General features: G+C 35.1%; 1 protein-coding gene across 1 annotated transcript; it reads right to left on the bottom strand.

Moving 5' to 3' along the window:
• Positions 1–2857: 2857 nt before the first annotated feature.
• Positions 2858–4090, bottom strand: LOC147277857 (F-box/kelch-repeat protein At3g23880-like). The gene has a single exon (XM_086255743.1). The coding sequence runs from the start codon at positions 4088–4090 to the stop codon at positions 2858–2860; it is 1233 nt and encodes a 410-aa protein (XP_086111869.1).
• Positions 4091–21463: the final 17373 nt, after the last annotated feature.

Here is a 21463-nt window from a genome sequence, read left to right as displayed (position 1 = left end):
TGAGGGGGGAGATAAGTCTGAGGGAGAGAGGTCACGCGCGAGGAAGAAGAGAAATAGAGGAGAGAAAAAAAAAAGAGAAAGAGAGTCATGGGGAAAAGAGAGAGAAATGAGAGAAAAAGAGAAGAAAAACTTGGGAGAAGAGAAAGGTCGTCATGTGGGAAAAGAGAAAGGTAGTAACAATTTAAATTGCAAAAATACTATATTAATTGCTACTGTTTGGCAGTGACAATCATTGTTATTGTGAGACAGTAACTATTTAAATTAAAAAAAAAAACTCTATTAATTGCTACTATTTGACAATGACAATCATTGTTACTGTGAGACTGTAATTATTTAAATTGCAAAAATATTCTATTAATTGCTACTGTTTGGCAGTAACAATCATTGTTACTGTGGGACATTAACTATTTAAATTGCAAAAATACTCTATTAATTGCTATTGTTTGGGAGTAGCAATCATTGTTACTATGACAATTTTCTTAGTTTTCAAAAAAAGAAATCCTTAGAAAGAAACAAAATGTTGACTTATTTGTATAAAATGTGGACTTTATTTGTACAAAGTAGACTTATTTATCATTTCAACTTTTTAAGTGAATTTTTTTTGTACAAAGGGCTCTAAAATGAACTTTTTAGTAATTTAATCTCCAATTAAGGGCCATAAGATCCTTAATTCATATGTAATTGATTAAGGGTCAAAAGTTTCTTAATCCTCTTCAAATTAATTGAGAGTCATAAGTGCCTCAATCCTTGTACAATTTGATGGCACCATAAGTGCTTCAATTCTTATATAATTAATGAAGGCCTGGGGAGGAGAGGCAAAGAGAGATGAGAAAGAAACATAGGGGGAGAGAGAGAAAGGAGGGCGGGGCTGGGTTGGGCTGGGCTAAGAAGGGGTGGCACAGGTCGGGTCGTGGCAGGGCTGGGCTTAGGCAGGGAGGGGGGAGAAGAGAGGGAGAAGAAGATTTTGGGGAGGGAGGTGGCATGTGATCGAAATGAAGAAGAAGAAAGAAGGGGATTTGGGTTTAATTATGGGTAATGCTATTTGAACCAAATTAAGTGACCAAATGAGAGGGACCAAGTGAGGTGTCACTTGGGGAGATGGGGAGATGTGGAGATGTGGAGATGAGGACCACCTCCCTAAGTGACACCTCACTTAGTCCCTTTCATTTGGTCACTTAATTTGGTCCAAATAGCATTACCCTTTAACTATTAAACCCTTAGGCGACGAAATTTAAAGCACCTTTGGTGATAGAATGCTCATTTCGTCTCCCGAGGATTTTTTGGGCAACGAAATGTACTTCGTTGCCCAAAAAGTGAAATATTTAGCGGGAATTTACCCCCACCAAATTTCACTTACACTTAACTGTTTATTATGTCAATAAATTTGATCATTGTTACCTAACTTCAACGATTGGAGTCGTTAATTTTCTAGTTCTCCACTCAAAGATCATCCCTGCAAAAATTGGCCAAATCAAAATTCATCTACCCGTTCGATTATCTAAGAAAAACCATGATCGTTAATAAATTCGCCCACCGTTACCTCACTTCTACATCTCCGATTGAGCAAAATTTTGGCAGGCATGATCTTTGAGTGGGAATTTAAAAAATGAACGGTTCGGATCGTTGGAAACATCATTGTGATGTGAGCTTATACATATAAATATACTTGAAAAGTATAATTTTATTAACTTTTTTTTTGAAACTTTGTCATTTCAATAATTTGGAAGACTACAATGTTATTTCAATGATCGGAGTCATTCATTTTCTATGTTCATACTCAAAGATCATCTCTACAAAAAATCGGCCAAATCAGAATTTATTTACCCGTTTGATTATCATTAAAAAACCACGATTGTTCATAAGTACGTTCGACCACCGTTAACTAACGTCTACATCTCCAATTGAGCTAATTTTTTGCAGGGATTATCTTGGAGTGAGGAACTAAAAAATGAACGGTTCGGATCGTTGGAAACATGATCGAGATGTAAGTTTCTACATATAAATACACTTGAAGAGTATAATTCTATTAATTTTTTCTTTAAAACCTTGTCGTTTCAATAATTGGGAAGACCACAGTGTGATTTCAACAATCAGAGCCGTTCATTTTCTATGTTCATACTCAAACATCATCTTTGCAAAAAATTGGTCAAATTAGAATTCATCTACCCATTTGATTAGCATTAGAAAAACCACGATCGTTCATAAGTTCAACCACTGTTATCTAACTTCAACATCTCCGATTGAGCTGAATACTATGAAAGTTTTCAACATTAATCCGCCGAATACTATGCAATTTTTAAATTTATGGGAGAGAGAAGGGAAGAGAGAGAGAGAGAGAGAATGGGAGTCCCCAGCGCTATGGGAACACTGTCATTACAAGGAAGGGAGGTGGCCCGCAATGGTTGCTGCTGGATTAATGTTTTATTTTTTTTTGAGCAATGCTTGAGTCCTAAAGTTTGAGGACCAATCTTATCCTCATGGTCAATTGAATGAACCTATTTCAAAAAATTGAAAGTTTACAATTATGTGTTGATTTGGGATAAATATTAAGTAGAATGCCAATTGCTAGCTAGGCATCTGTTACCGCAGAGAGTGACTCTTGTCAACTGTCTCAAACAAAAACACAATCTTGAAGACCCGATGAAATCAAACAGTGAATAAAGGGACGCCAAATTTCAAATAAAACTGGAACTTTAATCATAAATACATACATAACCATGAAATAAACAGCAAGAATGATCCTACCAAACCTATTCACTAGCCAAATTAAAGTCAGAATAGAAAAAAAATGTAATTGCAAGGCACCGTTGACAAAAGAAAGCATGTGTAAAAATATAATCCATATTGTTCCTGCTCCTTAGTAAGATATAGCATTGGCTTGGTCAAGTAAGACAAGGCTCTCTACAAAAGAATCCATGAAGAAGTAGTACTCATATCCATCAATTCCAAAGTCTTTAACTTCTTGGGACTTAGGGTCGACCGATTTCAGTATTCCGCCATCCACTTGAATCACTACTTCACCACTCTTTCTAAAACCAAATGGCTCTATACCAGATTCTTGCACACATAAACTGAATAATTTAGACCATGATTCTGCCACACCATACTCTGTCATCACCCACATATCAACAGTAGCTGGTTCAAAATAATCAAACAACGCAAGGAACTCCCCATATTTGAAAACATAGGGTGGTGACATTCCTCTCACAGCTTCACGCATGGGCACCTCGCCAAATGATTCATTGACCATATCAAACGTGACAATGGAAACAAGGAAATGGTCTTCGTCATCTGTCTCATAGCATCGAGCCCAATGCAGAGCACCATTGAAAAAAGCATGTTTGTTGCCATAAGGCAAAAAGTCGGCAGGAATAGCAGCGGCATTGACACTCTTCCAGGATCCCCTGGCTAATGACCAAACCTCAACAGCCTCACATGGGTTTGATTGCCAAAAAATTGATCCCTCACTCACAATTCTCAAAACCATATAGTCATTGATGCATGAATCATAGCAAAATGCATATCTTACACTGCTAGTTTTAGTGAGGGTAGGACTATTAGGAAGAATCACATACTTTCTAATAGATGGGTTCCAAATTACAATGAAATAACCATCTTCGTCGGAGTAGGCAGAAAGGCATACAAGCCCATTACAAGTTCCGACCACACAATGTTCCATGGATCGGTTGTTGTAAATTGGACATATAAGTTTGGTATACTCACCAAATGCAGGGTTGTCCCAACGCAATGAGTAAGGCGCAATTTTTGTATTTTCGGAAAAAGCCCTTAGTAGAAGGAGATGAAAGCCCTCGTCATTTTGATTGTTGGATTGGATCATGTGGTGGGTGTGAATGAAGGACAGGCTTCTGATCAAAGAGTTCCATAACTTGCACACTGCGCTGCATTTGATTACGAATTTGATGGGCAACCTAAGCAGATTTTCACATATGATTTCTTCAGGGAAGTAGCCTGACAATGCTTCCATTCCCCAATATTTTGCTCCAATTTTGGAGGTTTTATGAGAAAGTTTTCTCTTGTCTAGGGTTTGAAAAGGGACACTCGTAGTTGTACCAAGAGTGAGAGCGTCCATGGTGTGAAAATAGATTATTCGAGTATTTTCCTAGTCCAAACCCAAAACTGTCTCCTAATCGGTTTCAAAATGCAGGTGACCCGTTACTTTAGTGGGGCGGGTAAGGGTAATACCCATTATACTATGGGGTGGGTTACGTGGGTATGGGTTTGACAAATTTTTCGCAGAATGGGTTTGGTTTTGTGAGTATCTGCCCGCTGGGTCAAATGGTCATCCCTAATCGGAGGCTTCGGGCTTGTTGAAGGTCTGAAGGTGACAGACCCACCTCTAATATAAATTTGGCAACCCACCTCTCTTTCCCAAGAGAACCCTCAGAACGGCTAGAGAGGGAAACGATACTCTCTTTTAGAGAGAGAGAAAAGATAAGTTTTTTTGGTGTGCTTGGTGGGTTGGTTCCCTTGGTGGGTTTTTGAGTATTTGGGTATGAGCCATTTACAGGCTGGTCCAATTTTACAACTTCTCTTAGACTAATGCCTTAATGTTTTTTAATATTTGACTGAGGTTCAAAAATATTATCCAGATATTTTTAATTTTAAAAATATCTAATATTATCCTAAAATTAATAATATTTAAATCTTAATATTATCCTAGTTTTATATTATCTTAATATTATAATATTAACATATTATCATATTATCCTAAAATTAATTGTGGGGTTTAAATTATATTAATCTAATAAAAATGTATAAGCCCAAAAAATATAAAATAATCAAATAAGGAAAAAAATTATTTATGGGTACATTTCAATTGTATAATCAATCGATGGTTTGTCGACGTTTATGATATAGTTTAGCGCCTAACGCCTCCATGAAGCTTATTCTATTCCCTAAGAGGGAATGAGGTGAAAAGATGGGGATTTACCTTTAAAACTCGAGAAAGGAAGCAGCATGACCAAGCGATCAGTAGCGAAAACCGAGCGTTCGGATCAGGTATGCATGTTCGTTGATGTGCACCTAATCGAATATATATATATATATATACATACATATATACCAACCCAGGTATTGGTACAATTGAAATGTACCTATGTATACTTTTTTTTACTTGTTTGATTATTTTCGATTTTGTGGGTTAATGTATTTTTTTATATTTGTATAATTTAAATGGATATTATCTTTTATTATTTTAAATTATAAAACATAAAAACAAGATAATCTTGAATGTTTTAATTAAAAAATGTAAAAATTAAAAATGTCCTAACGGATATTATCTTTCATAAATTAATTCATATTAATTATCTTAATTTTAAAAGATAATATGAGTCAAAATTTTTAAAAAGTCCATTTTTTGGATCTTAGTCTAAAAAATTGGATTTAAATATAAATCTAAATTTCTATATGGTTTTATTCCGAATGACCCTTTAAAATTAGACCTAATTAAATTTACTATTTGGGTAGAGCATTTGGGGCTTGAGGGATTGTGAGAGAGAGGAAATGGGTAGGGCCCATAGGGGGAAGATTGAGATCAACAATTCAACAGGATTGAGAATGCTAATAGCAGACTAGGGGTGGGCGCGGTGCGGTTCGGTCTTTTTCTCCCCCGGAACCGGGCGCCACGCCGAACATTCATATGCGGTGCGGTTCGGTGTTTAAAACCGGGAAAGGAGTAAAAAAACCAAATCAAACCAGACCATTCAAGGTGCGGCGCGGTGCGGTTCTCTACTGCGGTTTTGTAACATTTACATATATTTTAAATTTTTTTAATGTTTTATAATTTATATAAAACATATGTTTTGGGGTTTGAGCAATTGGGTTTGGTTTAGGGTTTGGTTGGGCAAACTAGTTTATGTAACTAGACTATATAGAGTATATAGAATATATAAAATTTTAAAGCTTAGGGTTTACGGTTTAGAGAATGAGAGATGAGTTGCAACCAAACCCTATACCATAAGTATTAAATCCTTATACCATAAACCCTAATATCCTATAGGACCTATACCATATCCTAAACCTTATACCATAAATTTTAAATTCTATACCTTATATGGCGTATATCATACACACTTATATAGTATATAACTATATATTATACCCTAGAACTATAAACAATTAAAAAATTTAGTATATACAGTATAAACTATAAATAATATACTAATTTTATTATATAGGGTAATGGGTATAACTAAAATTATAAAAAGTGTATAAAAATGTGTACAAAAAGTGTATAAAAAGTATACAAAAATGGTATGAATATGTATAAAAAATATATAAAATGGTATATATATATGTATAAAAATATAAAAATATATATTTTTTGCAATTATGCGGTGCGGTGCGGTTAAATGAGGTGTGGAACCGGAACCGAAACCGGAGAGAACCGGTGCGGTTCGGTTTTTTTTTTTATGGTGTTGACTTTTTTTTTTAATCAACGCGGTTTTTTACGATTTTTTGGCGATTTGGTTCGGCCGGTTTTGGCGGTGCACGGTTAAAATGCCCACCCCTATAGCAGACAAGTCACATTCTCAAATAGATGTGCTGGGTTGCCCAAGAAGGCTCAACAATTGGCTATTCTTTTTTCTTTTATTTTTTTTTTTGCTGTTTTTATCGTCCCTAATACTGGAAAGCTTTTTGACTTTTCTAGTTCTGGGTATGTATCTTGATTTTTCTACTTTTTTTGAGGTAGAAATTTTTGGAGTACTGTAAGATATATATTAATTATAATTTTGTTTAAAAAATATTAATTTTTTTAAAGGGTAAAACGGATCGTGTCGTGTTAACCCCTTTATAATCGGATCGTGTTCATGTTGGTGTTTTTATCACCCGTTAAGCTTAACGGGCCATGTTGTGTTTGACCCGAACCCATAAAACATGACCTATTTGCCAGGTCTAACAAGTAAGGTTTTTTTATATGTTACCTACCTGAACTTTGGGTCAATTTCACTTCACCACCCACCTAAAAGAAAAATTATATCAATTTACCATCTGAATTAAAAATTTGTTGCAATGTACTACCTCTGACTCATTTTGTCTAATGTTTTGTTAAAAATAAGGGTGTTTTGGTCTTTTTCAAGTTCTTGTTTTAGAAAAAAAAAATGGGTTTTTTTTTTTACACTTTCCCTGCTTTGACACAATGAAAAACAAACTCGAAAAAACCAAAATACTCTTATTTTCAACAAAAGTTTAGACAAAATGAGTCAGAGGTAGTAAGTTGCAACAAATTTTTAATTCAAATGGTAAATTGACACAGTTTGCTTTAGGTGGTGAAATGAAATTGACTCCAAAGTTCAGTGGGTAAAGTGTAATAAAGCCTACAAGTGATTAATCCTAAAAAAAATTAAGTTTATAAAGTCACATCTATAATTTAATTCTTTGCATTTTAATAGTAAGGGTTAAATACAAAAATGGTCCACAAACTTTACAGTGAATCTCAATTTAGTCTACTAACTATAAAAAGTGTCAGTTTGGTCCACGAACTTTTCAAGTTGTATCAAAGCAGTACAAACGTTAACTTCTATCAAAAAATTTAACGAAAAGTGATCATGTGCACAACAAGTGACCATATTTTCAGAGGTATTTCAGTCTGTTCATCACATTTTCATGTGACCAATTCCGTTAATTTTTGGATGAAAGTTAGCGTTTGTACTGCTTTGGTACAAATTGAAAAGTTTGTTGACTAAATTGACACTTTTTATAATTAGTGGACAAAATTGAGATTCACTGTAAAGTTTGTGGACCATTTTTGTATTTAACCCTAATAGTAAATTAGTAACAATAACGAACCATAACATTTAGTATCAAAGACTCTCAGTACCCATAAATTCGACACTATTATGAAGCTTAGCAAACAACAACTCGCTCAACAGGGTCGTCCCTGACATTTAGGAGGCCCTGTTCAAAAATAAAAAATATAGGCCTTTTTTTCGAAATTATTATGTTAATATGTAATTTACTCTCAACTGATTATTATAAGGGTGCTTTAAATTACACCCCAAAAGATTATTAAGCCTAAACCCAGCTGGTCCAAGACTTAAATTCCAAGCCAAATGTAAAAAAGCTCGTTACTGTTAGCCGTTAATGTTCATGCAATGATGCTTACCGTTACTATTCACGCACACTGTTCATCTGTAACTATTCACGCGTGTACTGTTCATCGCGCGCACTATTCACTGCGTAATTTTCTTTTAAGTGCTTCAAACAACATCAAGGAGCATCATATGCATTTGCATGCAAGGAGTAAAATTTCGGTTTCGAGGAAATTTTCGATGGAAATTTCGATTGAAATTTTCGTGGAAATTTCGATTTCGACAGAATTAAACAAAAACGACGGAAATTGTTATCAAAATATAAAAATTTTGAATGAAACTTAATCATATGTTTATTTAACATATTATCTACTACATTGATAAAAAATATTGAAGAAACTAAATTATATAATAGGTTTCATGTGATATAAAGTAAATATAATGCGCGCTGGAAGCAAATATTATTAAATAAAATTAGTATAATAAATAAATAAAATTAGTATATTCTTTATACTTTATAATCTATAGACTAAATCATAATACTAAACCCTATATACTCTATCTACCTTAATACTCTTTATACTCTATAATTTTTCACTAAACTCTATATACTCTATAATCTATATTCTATATTATCTAGGATATTAGTATTTAGGTCTTTTAGGATATTTTAAATTATTTTTTATATAGAAATATATTAGAGTTTAAAAACAACTAAACAAAACATTAAAACGGCCAAATGAAACCTCAAACCTTTTTCTTTCTTTCCAATTACCCAAAGCCCCAAATCCCAATCAACCCTAAACCTTTTTTTTCTTTTCTTTTCTTTTCTCTTCTTTTTTTTATTTTTTCCTTCCTTCATTTTTCCTTTTTCCCCCGTGACCTCTCAAGTCTTCTCTCATTAGTCATTAATAGTCTACTCCATTAATAAAAGGAAGAGTCAAAGAGATGATTAGTCTTCTCTCATTAGTATTACTAGTCTGCTGCATAAATAAAAGGAAAGAGTCAAAGAGATGATTAGTCTTCTCTCATTAGTATTACTAGTCTGCTGCATAAATAAAAGGAAAGAGTCAAAGAGATGATTTGGGCCACTGTTCAATGAACGTGATAATGTGATATTGCCTTTCTTGGAAAGCCCAGCTGTCAAACCTCCAACAGGGCTCCAAGTTCCAACCCAACGCGGGGACTCTCCAAGTCTCCATCACTCCAAGGAAGTTTCAGAAGGACCGGAAAACTCCTCTTCAACTTCAAGTATATTCCAATTCCAGTAACTTATTTGAACCCAATCATTTCTCAGTTCTGCACTTTGCTTAGACAGTTAGATTTCTCACCTTCTCTTTCTCTCTCCCAATCTCCCTCTTCCCTCCCCCTGATCTCTTCTCTCTCCTCCCTCTCCCTCCCCGATCTCCCTCTCCGATCTCTTCTCTCCCTCCCGCGACGGGCGGCTCTGGTCTCTGCCTCCCCTCTCTCCCTCCGGTCTCTCGCGAAGACTGAAGTCGCGGGGAGGCTGGGAAATGTTCTGAACTTCTGACTTCTGGAAATGGAAAATGAAATTTCGCCAAAATTTCGGCGAAATTTCATCAATGTATCGCGAAAAGACAACAGACTTGCACATTAGTAGGCTTCGAAATTTCGGGCAAAATTTCGCCGAAAATTTCGACGAAATAAACGAAATATTACCGAAAAAGTATGGAATTGAAATAAAATTTCCCCCTTCTCAAAAAACGAAATTTTTTCGAAAATTTCGAAATTTTCCTTCTTGTTTGCATGTAACAATAATTTTTTTTTTTTAGAAAAAAAAAACATCATATCCATCTACATCTGCAAGCAAGCATGGACAGAAAGATCCATATTCTCCACGAGATATCCAAGTAAAGCTCCAACTAAGTCACTGACCAGTAATATAATTAGTCTAGCATAACTTCACAAACTAACAAGAAAATAACATATTAACATATAAAGGGAGCCTTTATATACCAACAGAACAAGCACAAATAGACGAAATTCCTATAGACACTAAAGGGAGCCTAGAAATTGACCCAAAAAAAAAAAGGGAGCCTAGAAGGGAGCTTTTGTACAGTAGTAGAACAAAAAACACAGAGGAGCGAATTTGCACAAACCCGTGTGTAGTAGAAATAGAAGAAAGAGGGGGAGATATTCACGGGAAAAGCGTTAAAGTTTTAATAAATTACTCCTAAGTCCAGTTTTTAAAAGATTTTTAAGTTGAAACCCAGTCAAATAAAATATTAACTCAAAGACAATCTATTATTTTCTACTACTATCTCTCTCGCTCTCTCTCATCGCTCTCTCCTATCTCTAGAAAGAGTAGTCATTTCATCTAATTCTAAGCCACAAAAAACCCCAACCCAAATAAGCTCTCACTTTCGGATTCAATTTTTCCAATTACAAAATTTCATCGTTTTCGAGTGATTGATGGAGAAGATTTGATGTTGTGGGAGCTGAGAATTTCGTCCATATATTAGCAAATTTTAGTTATATGGGGAGGAACTTCAGTGATTTGAGTAACGGCGACAAATCCACTGCTTTCAGTGACTCTAATAGCGACAGATTTGGAGAGTTCCAAATGGAGTCGTCTCAAAGTCGGAGGCTTCTGATTACTTGCACCTCGGAGAACTCCGACAATCTGATTTGTCAACTTGTCACCATCCTCGAGTTCGGTTCAATAACGAGTAGAAGCAGGCGGCCATGGAGATTAGACTCCTCGCCAATAACAAGTGGGAGAATCGACTCAAAATGGCCAAATCCAGCGTGATTAAGCCGCTGATTTCTCAAAATCGCCACACTGTATACGAGGAAGGCAAGCCATACAAGTATAATTCTTTTGAAAATAGGCATTTCCTCCTTTAGTTTCTGAGTGTCCAAAACTTTAGCAAATTACATTTCAGTACTTTAATTATACCATATTTTTCAAATTAATACCTTAATTTTAAAAAGTTGTAAATTGATACCTCAATTTTCATTTTTTGGCAATTTCATACCTCTATTACACATTCCGTTAAAATAACTGTTAATTGCTGACATGGCCATTATTAAGTGTTTGATCTGGCTTTTTTTAAAGAGTAGTTTTATTCTCACCCCCTGTTTTATTTGTTCACCAATATTTTAATGAAAAAAATAATGATAAATTTATCCGTTTGTAAAATGACCTCTAAGGACTTGAATATAAAAAAAAGAAATAAATCTACTCTACCCACTCCTACCTACTTACCCACCTCTTTACAACAACCTAAAATTCGTAAACCCTAAAATCTTTTTATCTTCTTTTTTCATATCATTATTCCTTTGTTTATACTATTTTTGGATAATGGACAATCAAATTGACGTCGAAGAGAATTCACCTAGTGAAAAGGTAAGCAAAATAATTCTTTTTGTGAGATGCTTTCAATTCTTTTTTTTTTAGTAGGACCTCATTTTCAATCCAATTTGGGTGAGGGATAGATCAGACTTGATCTTATTTAGCACATCTTGGTAATGATTGCCTGGATATGCGAGCTTGGACATGTAAAATAAATAATATTTATTTCATTTTTTATTTTTTTATTATTAATAGGCATGAGAAAAATTAAGAAAAGGGAGTACCGTATTCGTAAAGACAAAGTTTTATCCTTTGTCAAGAGAGGACAAAAATTGGATCCCTCGCCACATCATTTGCAAGTAGTTTACAAACATAAAAGAAAAACTATAATAAGGAATATCAAAGGGTGAAAAAGTAATATGTAATTAGCTCTAATTTTTTCGTGTATATTTTGTCCAAAAATAAATAAATTTCGTGTATATACTATCAAACATAATGACAATAATGCATATTACTTAATGCTCAAAATGAACTAGGCATGTCAGCATCTTGGGGTACACCTTGGAGAACACGAGATATTTGATCAATGATGTCATATATAATTGGAGAGATTTTGGACGAAAGAAATTAAGAAAAAAAATGGGTGGGTGGGAAGAGTGTTTATTGAGTGGATGTTTCAGTTGGTATATCAAATAATATTATATGAATAATGAGGTGAGTGCTTAGTGTTTTAATATTTTTTTTCACATTTAATGAGGGATATAAAAATAAAGTGAGTGAAAAAATAGGACAAGGGGTGAGAATATAAGCACTCTTTTTAAAAGCCACGTGTGCAAAAAAAAAAAAACCTTTGCAAATCATTTTACTCACCTGAACTTTGACCCGTTTTTCACTTCACCACCTAATAAATTTTTGGACTCGATGTGGCACCTTAATTTTTTAAAAAATTTCAATGTGAGACCTCCATCCAATTCCGTCACATTTTTCGTTTAAAAATGAGGGTATTTTGGTTTTTCTATGTTAATTTACTGTTCATCATCTTCAACCTCAAGCCTCATGTTTTTTAGTTTTTATCTCAACTTCACCCCTACTTTTGACCCATCAAATCTCCACAAAAATCAGCAATCCTATGCTCATTTTGAAGCTATGAATCTTCTCTTTACAACCATATAAAAATAATTCAAAAAGAACTATGAAACTTGAGATAATTGGTCACAAAGTAGGCTACCCGAAAATGCCAAATTTTTCAAAAAAATTGTAGATTTAATTTCCAAATTTCACCCAACTTCAATTTCCTTGAAATTGATCATCACCCCAAATCAGTTTCTTAGGTTACTAGAAAATGTGTATAGCTTTCAAATCAATCTCCACCTCAAACAAACCTACAAATCAAAATCTTTATCAAAAACATAAACCCCAAAACTAAGAAATCAAATCAAAATAAGGCTTTTTATGTTCTTTATTTCTAGGTTGGTTTGAGGTTGGATGATTGATTTGAAAGCTATACACATATTCTAGTAGCCTAAGAAACTGACTTTGGGTGATGATCAATTTCAAGGATATTGAAGTTGGGTGAAATTTGAAAAATCTACAATTTTTTTGGATTATTTTTATATGGCAGTGTCGGGTAGCCTAAGATTGTTGAGTATAAGATAAGTATATTCAAAATCAGTTCGTTAAGATGATTATTGTTCAGTTTAAACTCAGAGTTATTTTTATATGGATGATCAAAATGAGTATAAGATTGTTGATTTTGGTGGAGATTTGATGGGTCAAAAATAGGGGTGAAGTTGAGATAAAAACTAGAAAACATGGGGCTTAAGGTTGAAGATGATGAACAGTAAATTGACATAGAAAGACCAAAATACCCTCATTTTAAACGCAAAATGTGAAGGAATTGGACGAAGGTCTCACATTGAAATTTTTTTAAAATTAAGGTGCCACATCGAGTCAAAAAATTTATTAGGTGGTGAAGTGAATAACAGGTCAAAGTTCAGGTGAGTTACATGATAAAAAGCCAAAAAAAAAAACCAACACGTAACCCCTCCTCCTTCCCCACCTTCACCAGCGAGCCATCTGGGTTCCTGCGACATCTCTTTGCAGATTCGATAACCCCACTCTCTGGGTCCAAAAGTGTGATGCAATCTTTGAGAAGTTTAAATGCCCTTTTGCCCTTCAATGCCATTTTGGGATGTTCAAAGTGTAATCTTTGGGTCTAGCATCGATTAAAAATTATGGGCTCTCGATTTTGTTTGTTTGAATGGGTTTGTATGTGTTTCATTTGGAAAAAAGAAAAAAGAGAATGGGAATTTTGAATATATGTCGTAGGTAGGAGAGTGAGAAAGAGAGAGAGAGAGAGAGAGAGAGAGAGAGAGAGAGAGAGAGAGCCCGCTGGACTAGCGAAGAGAAGTTGCCGGAATCTGGATTGTCTGCAAGTGAAGGTAGAGAGGGTGGAGATGGAGGAAGGGTTACGAGTTTGTTTATTTTTTTTCCTTTTTAATGATATTATATTTATGGGCTAATTACATTTAAATACCTCAATTATACCCAACTTATCAACTTGGTACCTCAATTTCAAAAAGTTGCATAAGAGTACATCAACTTCAATATCTCGTCAACTGAGTACCTCTGTTACTCTTGCCATTAAAGAATTTGTTAACTGCTGACGTGGCGTTGGCGTGGCACATTGACTTGGCTTTTAAAAATAGCTACATGGACAAAAAATTAATAAAAAAATCAATAAAACTTAAAAAAAAAAAAAAGAATTGAATAAAAATAAATAAAATCAATAAAACTTCTCCGCCTCTGGTACCTCCACCAGCCGCCTCCTCCACCATGTCGACCCATCATTCCCCCCACCACCCAGCCCCACCCATCTCCTCTCTCTGCCTCACTTTCTCTGCCTCTCCTCTCTTTCTCTCTGCCCCCCAACAGCTCCCCCCCACCCCATCCGCATCACAGTCCCAACCCCACGGGGGAGGAGGTTTTGTTTCACTCTCTCCCTTTCTCTCACTCCTTCTCTATCACTCTCTATTACTCTCACTCACTCACTCTCTCTCTCTCTCTCTCTCTCTCTCTCTCTCTCTCTCTCTCTCTCTCTCTCTCTCTCTCACTCATTCCAGCAATTCTCACTCATTCCTCCTGTAACGACCTGACCCAAATTTCACTAGAAATTTGAGTCTTTATTTAACTTTGGTTTTAAAAGGCTTTAAAGAAGTTGGGTTGTACGACCTCGGAAATTTTACTAAATTATTTTGGAATGATGGACCCCCTACTCCAATACATCATCATTTTCATGAAATTAAATAGTCCACATCGATGCTGACGTGAATGCAAACAACGAAAGGGACCAAATCAATGTGGGGGTCCTTTCTTTGAATAATTATCATGCCACTCCACTACTGGTGAATATATTGGTGTGTGTAGAATGGAGCTTGAGGTCAAGATTCAAGACTCAAGTAGAGCATGCACCTCACATCACAGCCCCACAGGCTCACAGTACTGATGTATACGTACTCAACAGCTAAAATTTATATATCTTCTTATCGTACGAGACATATATATAGTTATGTGATAGGTAAAATTTACTTATTTTTTATTGTATATAATATGTTAAATACAAACATAATTCTCACATGATCATGTATATATCTCACATATTGTATACAGGGACGGATCCAGGATCCCCAACCTGGGGGGTCATGGTTAGGTAGAACCTGGCGCCGCGAAGCGGCGGCAAAATTTTTTAAGGACCTGACAGGTGACCGGCTCCGGTGGTAGGGGCTGGGTGAATACTTATGAGAAACAAAGCAACTGGGGAGGTTATTGCTGAACGTCGACATTCATTGTTTGGTAGACATGCTAGCAAACTGTGAGTCCGTTTTTTGGTTACAAAACGCTGCTGAGTCCTTTTCACTTTACTTTGTAAATATATATATGGACCCATAAGCAAGGGAATGCACGTGAGGATGGAGACCCCAAGAAAGCAGCCACGTCATAGAAAGTGCACGTACAGCTTGCAGGCATCACTCCTCTGCAGTCTGCACTCCTCTGCATCAGGTTCACTTGGTAGAGGAAAACAGAACCCAAGGCCAAGAAGAAGCAGAAAATGAAGCTATTGCCACAAGATCTGTAAACAAGCTTTTCTTTGGGGGGTCGTTCGTTCAGCCTGGGGGGTCGTCGTTCTTCTCTTTGGGGGGTCGTCCGTGTCGCCGTCCAGATGTCGCAGCCTTCTTGCTCGGCCGTCCGGGGGGTCGCCCGACCCCCCAACCTTGTATGTGCGTCCGTCCCTGATTGTATACAATAAAGAATAGGTAAATTCCTCTCAATACGTACCCAATTCTTGTTATTGAATAAGATAGTTACACAAAATCCATTAGGGTTTAGGAAAGGAACCCCACCCTAACAAGGTGACCCTATCCCTCCCCAGTCCCTTGTCCCAGTCATAACTATACTTAACAAGGATGGGGATATGGGGTCCTTTCTCATTGTCCTATCATATTTGCTATGTTGTGTCCAAAACATCATATATAATGGAACTTCTCAAACTTCAAGAGTCTATCAACTTTGCCCCTAACTAAGATTATTTTCGTGATTACATGATCAATTAGAAACAAAATAATTAAAGTATGCAACCCAAAAAAGAAAAAAGTTAATATGAACTTTCGAACTAATTGTGCTTACAGTCCTACACTAAGGTACTAAGGCTCGCCGCATATAATCCTAATAGTTATGAACATTTATTTTTATATTCAATGTTTAATTTGAATTATAAAAAATAAAATAAAAAGTTACCGTAATTTAAGGTGGCAAGATGTCCTTTTTTTAGAATTACCACTTTTTTAATTAACTATCTGAAGAAAACTAGAAAAGGGTATGTCGCTATCTTTCTTTTTTTTTATCAAACATGTCGTCATCTTTCTCTAGCCTTTGTTTTAGGTACAATTAATATACAACTAGTTTACTCATTTTTACTGAGTAACTATGTATAGGATCAGCACTATTAATTAGGTCTGGTCATGGCAATTAATACAAAAGCAGCCTCAATCTAAACTTATTACATTAGAACAGGAAGATACTATGTTATTTGTCACGTTATTTGACGATAAAAAGTAAAAACTCCAGAAAATTTGTAGTGTGTGCTATTATGTATACGTACTTTGTACAAACGTGTGAGCTACATCGTATTTGAGTGGTAACAAATCGACAAAATTAAAAGAGAATTAATTGGAGTTGAGAATTCAAGCAGAAAAATGCATATAGGTGCCACGTCCCATTCTATGTATAGAGGTACTAGTTTGGATGCATGACATTGACAACAAAGTTAAGGCATGCATGCAAAGGTTGTCACTTGTCAGATTGGCGTAATTTAAGATTTGGGTCACTTTTATGCAATTATGTCTGAAATCTATTTGATCGAGGGTTATTAATATCTTAGGTCCCTTCTTGGGAATTCGTGCTAGGTTAGGTTCTAAGTTTTTGTCTTATCATCAAGGTAGTGAAAATTTTCCTTGTTACCTAAATGGGTAGGGTCTAATTTGTGCAGGGTAGGTGTTAAGATGGGGCATACCGCATATGCCGCATATCATTATTCTCTTTTTAACTAAATTACATTTTTTGTTTCTCTAATTTTATTTAATTTTCACTTTGATCACAATGGTTTTAGTTTTGACAATTTAAACTAGTTGTTCACAGGAAAACTTGCTTTGCAAACATTGCATGCAATACAAATACATTTTTTATCATTAAATGTTGATAGAGTTTATTTTTTTCTATTATAATATATGTGTAACATAAAGTTTTTGTACCACAGATAATCTCATTGTTCACTAACATTTGCAATAAGGCTCTATGGTAGATCTCTGTAAACTAGAATAACGGAAATCTTACATGACCCGCGCTACGTCAACCCCACAACATGCAGGGATGCTATTGTCCTTGCATGTAATTTTATGTAAAAAAAATTTGTTATTTTAATTTAGGGAGATTTACAGTATAAACTTAGATTGCAAATGTAATAAATCCACGGTTACCCCACCATTACTTTTATAACCCCAATTTTTCAAACTTACTTTATGACTCTTTTGCCATTTTCTGAACCAAAACATCTTTCAAGGCTCTAACAAAAAAAAAAAAACCCAAGACATGATAGACATGGCCATAACATCGACCCGTAATATCAAGTTGACCATAATGTTGGTCGACAAATGTCGACATCAACCATCAAAATTTCTAGTTCTGAGTTCATGTAAGCTCCAAGATCTGAATTCCATATCTGAGTTTCTTTGATTTTCTTTGCTTTTTTTTTTTTTTTTTAATTTGCGCATGCACATTTTAGAATAGCAGTAAAACTTTGATTTTAGAAATTGCAAGTGGGTAATTGGAAATTGGATTCAACCCATATGCACAAACTCATGAACTCATTCCTTTTGACCCTCTTGTCGCCGACATCGAGCACCACCACAATTTTAAGATCATATACCGAGTTTTTCGACTCAACGGGGCAACTGTGGAAGGAGTAGAGTCTTGCTGGGAAGCCTACTAGGTTTTTTGTTAGTACTAGGACTCAAGGAGGCGACCAAGAGCAAGAACTAACATAAACCAGCAGAGTCTTGTTGAGAAATTTTGTCAATTGTTAGTACTGACATAGCATGAACCGTAGTGGCATGGACAGATCCACTAAGGGATAAGGGTGGTCGCCTGACCACCCGCCAGCCGGAAAACCCTTGCCAAAATCGCTGGTTTGACCCTCCGGAATGACCACATGCAAGCACGCTCACAACATGTTCGACGAAATGTATGAATGGTTTGACCCCCAGGAATAAAATTTCTGAATCCGTCACTGCGTAGTGGTCTCTTGCTGGGAGAGTACATGTTCTTTTGTTTTGTACATGCTTTGGGTTTTTTGTTTGTAGTTCTTCCTCATTTCCTTACTGCAAAACCCAACACCAAAAATTGGAAATCCAAGTGATTCAAATGTTGCTTCTACTTGGTTTTGAACTTGTGATCCAGCACATTTGGATTGAGGTTTCATTTGCTAATTAAGTGGATATCGAAGAGAGAGAGAGAGAGAGAGAGAGAGAGAGAGAGAGAGAGAGAGAGAGAGAGAGAGAGAGAGAGAGAGAGAGAGATGGGAGAACATGGATAAGAGGTTGAATTGTGAAAAAAAAAAAAATGGGAAGGGCAATGTAGACAACCTAGAACAGTATCAAAAAAATTGTTATAAAAGTAAGTTTGAAAAATTGGGATTATAAAAGTAATAGGGAGGTAAGGCTTTTCACAATACGGCCTGAATCTGATCCCCAAACTCATTTTTTGGGTATAAAATAGATATAGTCCAGTCACAATGGGCCGCAATGTGATCTCCATAATTTTTTGAGACCCAAAAGCTATCCTTAGTTTTGGGTATAGACTATACCCAAAATCAAATTAAATGGCTGGCCCACCAACAAATAAATGAGTTAAATATTAATATTTTCATATTTGGATCTCAACATCATTGTGTTGGTGATCTCCAAAATTTATATTTTTACACTTTTTAATACCCAAAATTAATTTGGGTATTGAATATTTGGGGCTAAGGGTGGGTTATTTAGTTCAACTCCCCTAATCAAAATAAAAATTGGGTCAAACCATAAGGACAAAATATGTAATTTGCCTTTCTTTTTTGGCTAGACTCTCGGGGGCACCGGTTTGTGAGACTGTATACAATAGTATAGTTGTGAAGTCAGAGCTAAAATTTTCGTAAGTGCTGTTATGATTTAAATAATGTTTCATGGATAATTTCTTGTAGACCATTATTGCCATTAATAAACTCAGAGATACGATTAGCCTTTGCCTTCGAATTTTTTATGACTAATAATTGAAGAAAACAATTATCCCACTAAAGAAAGTTCTCTCCAAAGTTCTAGTATATTGTACCAAAAAGTTCTAGCATATACAAAGATGATCCTGTATTCCTGTCACATATATAATTGTACCTTGGGATTTTTAAATTTTTTTGGCCAAATTGTACCTTGGGATTTGATTTGCGTAAATAATACAATAAATGGCTATAACTTATTAATCACATATATAATTGTACCTAGGGTTTTGATTTGTCAATAGATGTAATTTGTGATTTGTACACCACATATTAATCACATCTCTTGTATAATTAGAGTTCACATATAATTTATTTATGCAAATAGATGTCGTTACTTTAGAAATATATCATCAGTAACCCGATAATATAAGTTATATAACTATAATATGATCAAACTTGAAGCTGTTGCACCTTTTTTCAGTAGGATGGATTGCAAAACTTAACAACAATTGCATAGTTGGCTTGGCCAATGAATTGAATGAAGCATAAAGGAATTGGATTTCCGAGGAATTGAATGAAGGAGATTATGTAACTAGCAGGTGCAAGAAGTTTGCTATTCATTTAATTACTTTCATAGTTCCTATTAGGAACATATTATATAATTTATATGTTTCTATTCCATATAACCTTTTTGGTAACTATCGACATTTAATATTGGGGAGCCTAGTATTAGCGCTTTGTTTTTGTCATCATATGTAGTACTCATTGAGATTAGGCAGCATCATTCCAAAAGGGCCCTCCAGATTCTTTATTAGTTTATTACCCCCGTTTAACGAAGTAGGTACCGCAAAGTTTCAACGGCGTTATAATTACAAACTAATAGCAGAGCTTAGAGCATTGAGAAAGTGTCTTTTATTAACCAATGTGATAGTTTGATAAGAAATTTATTATTTTAATAAATAAAATAAATAATTAGAGTAAATATTATTTAAGATTAATTACAAATAAATTAATAAATTAATAAATATTTTTAATATTATAATTAGTTAATTAATTTTTATATAATTTTATTTTAATCACTATTGACCAAAATTAGAGTCACAAAAACATTGTTTTTCCTTCCAGTCTTGCTTCTTCTATGTTGGAACAGACATTATGATTTCACATTGTGCAACTGCGCAAGTGCGCAAGTTGGTCCAATGATAGAGCATCCCTCATCTACCCCTAAACTTTTATCCAAATTTTAATTTATGGAAAAATCACTAAAATTAATTTAGTTCCAATTCTTAAATCTTTCTTAAATTTGAGCAAATTAAGCCCAAAATATTTCTAAATCAAGTTAGATGTAACAGAATATACCAAATCTATTGTATACCAAAACTTTGGTAAATGTTCTTTCAGGAATATGCTATTATAACTCAGCATTGGACCCACTTGGTGACAACTGGTGGGTATAACTACCAATCAGTGTAAAGTGTATACTCATTTAACAACTTTCTTGGAATTTTCACCCTCTATTCTCTAATACCAATTATAAAATTAAAAGAGCAGCATTTTATACTGTTTATGCCTGGTTGCTTATCGAAGGAAATGGCAAACAATTCTTTGGAAATCACACTCCGCCCTTACAGGGTCTCAGATGCTGAGGACTTCTTGCTCTATGCTGGTGATGAAAAGGTGACAAAATTCACTCGTTGGAACACATTCACTTCTAAAGAAGAAGCAATTACATACATCAAGGACTTGTGCATTCCTCACCCTTACTGCAGATCCATCTGCATCAGTGACCGTTCGATCGGGCAGGTCTTCATCATGCCACAAGGTGGTAATGACAAGTGTAGGGCAGAGGTTGGGTATGTGTTGGCTGCTGAGTACTGGGGACAAGGCATAGCAACCAGAGCTGTGAAGATGGCCATCACTGAAGGGTTCGAGGAGTTCACTGATTTGGTCAGTATGCAAGCTTTGGTTTTGGTGGAGAACAAGGCCTCAGAGAGGGTCTTGGAAAAACTTGGGTTCCATAATGAAGGTCTCTTGAGGAAGTATACCTTTCATAAAGGTACCGCTAAAGATGTTATCATGTATAGTCTTCTATCCACTGATCCCATGCCTTGAAAAATATATCATTTTTCTAATCTTAAGTCTGGATTGATATATATCAGTAGATAATACGAGAACATTTTGAAACATTTACAGATTATTTGCCTTTGAATACTTTTACCTAGTTGCACAACTTTGCTTATAATTTGATGATGCATCTGGCAAATTGCTAAGAAATTCATGTTATGGGGAAGT

Source organism: Dryas octopetala, chromosome 8 (genome assembly GCF_963921425.1).
Source record: "Dryas octopetala chromosome 8, drDryOcto1.1, whole genome shotgun sequence".
In the NCBI taxonomy this organism is placed as follows: domain Eukaryota; kingdom Viridiplantae; phylum Streptophyta; class Magnoliopsida; order Rosales; family Rosaceae; genus Dryas; species Dryas octopetala.
The sequence above is the reverse complement of the archived record's forward strand: the minus strand, read 5'-3'. Positions and strand labels throughout refer to the sequence as shown.

Excerpts from the sequence above, each read along its gene's own strand:
- LOC147277857 (XM_086255743.1), bottom strand. The coding sequence starts at position 4,090 with ATGGACGCTCTCACTCTTGGTACAACTACGAGTGTCCCTTTTCAAACC.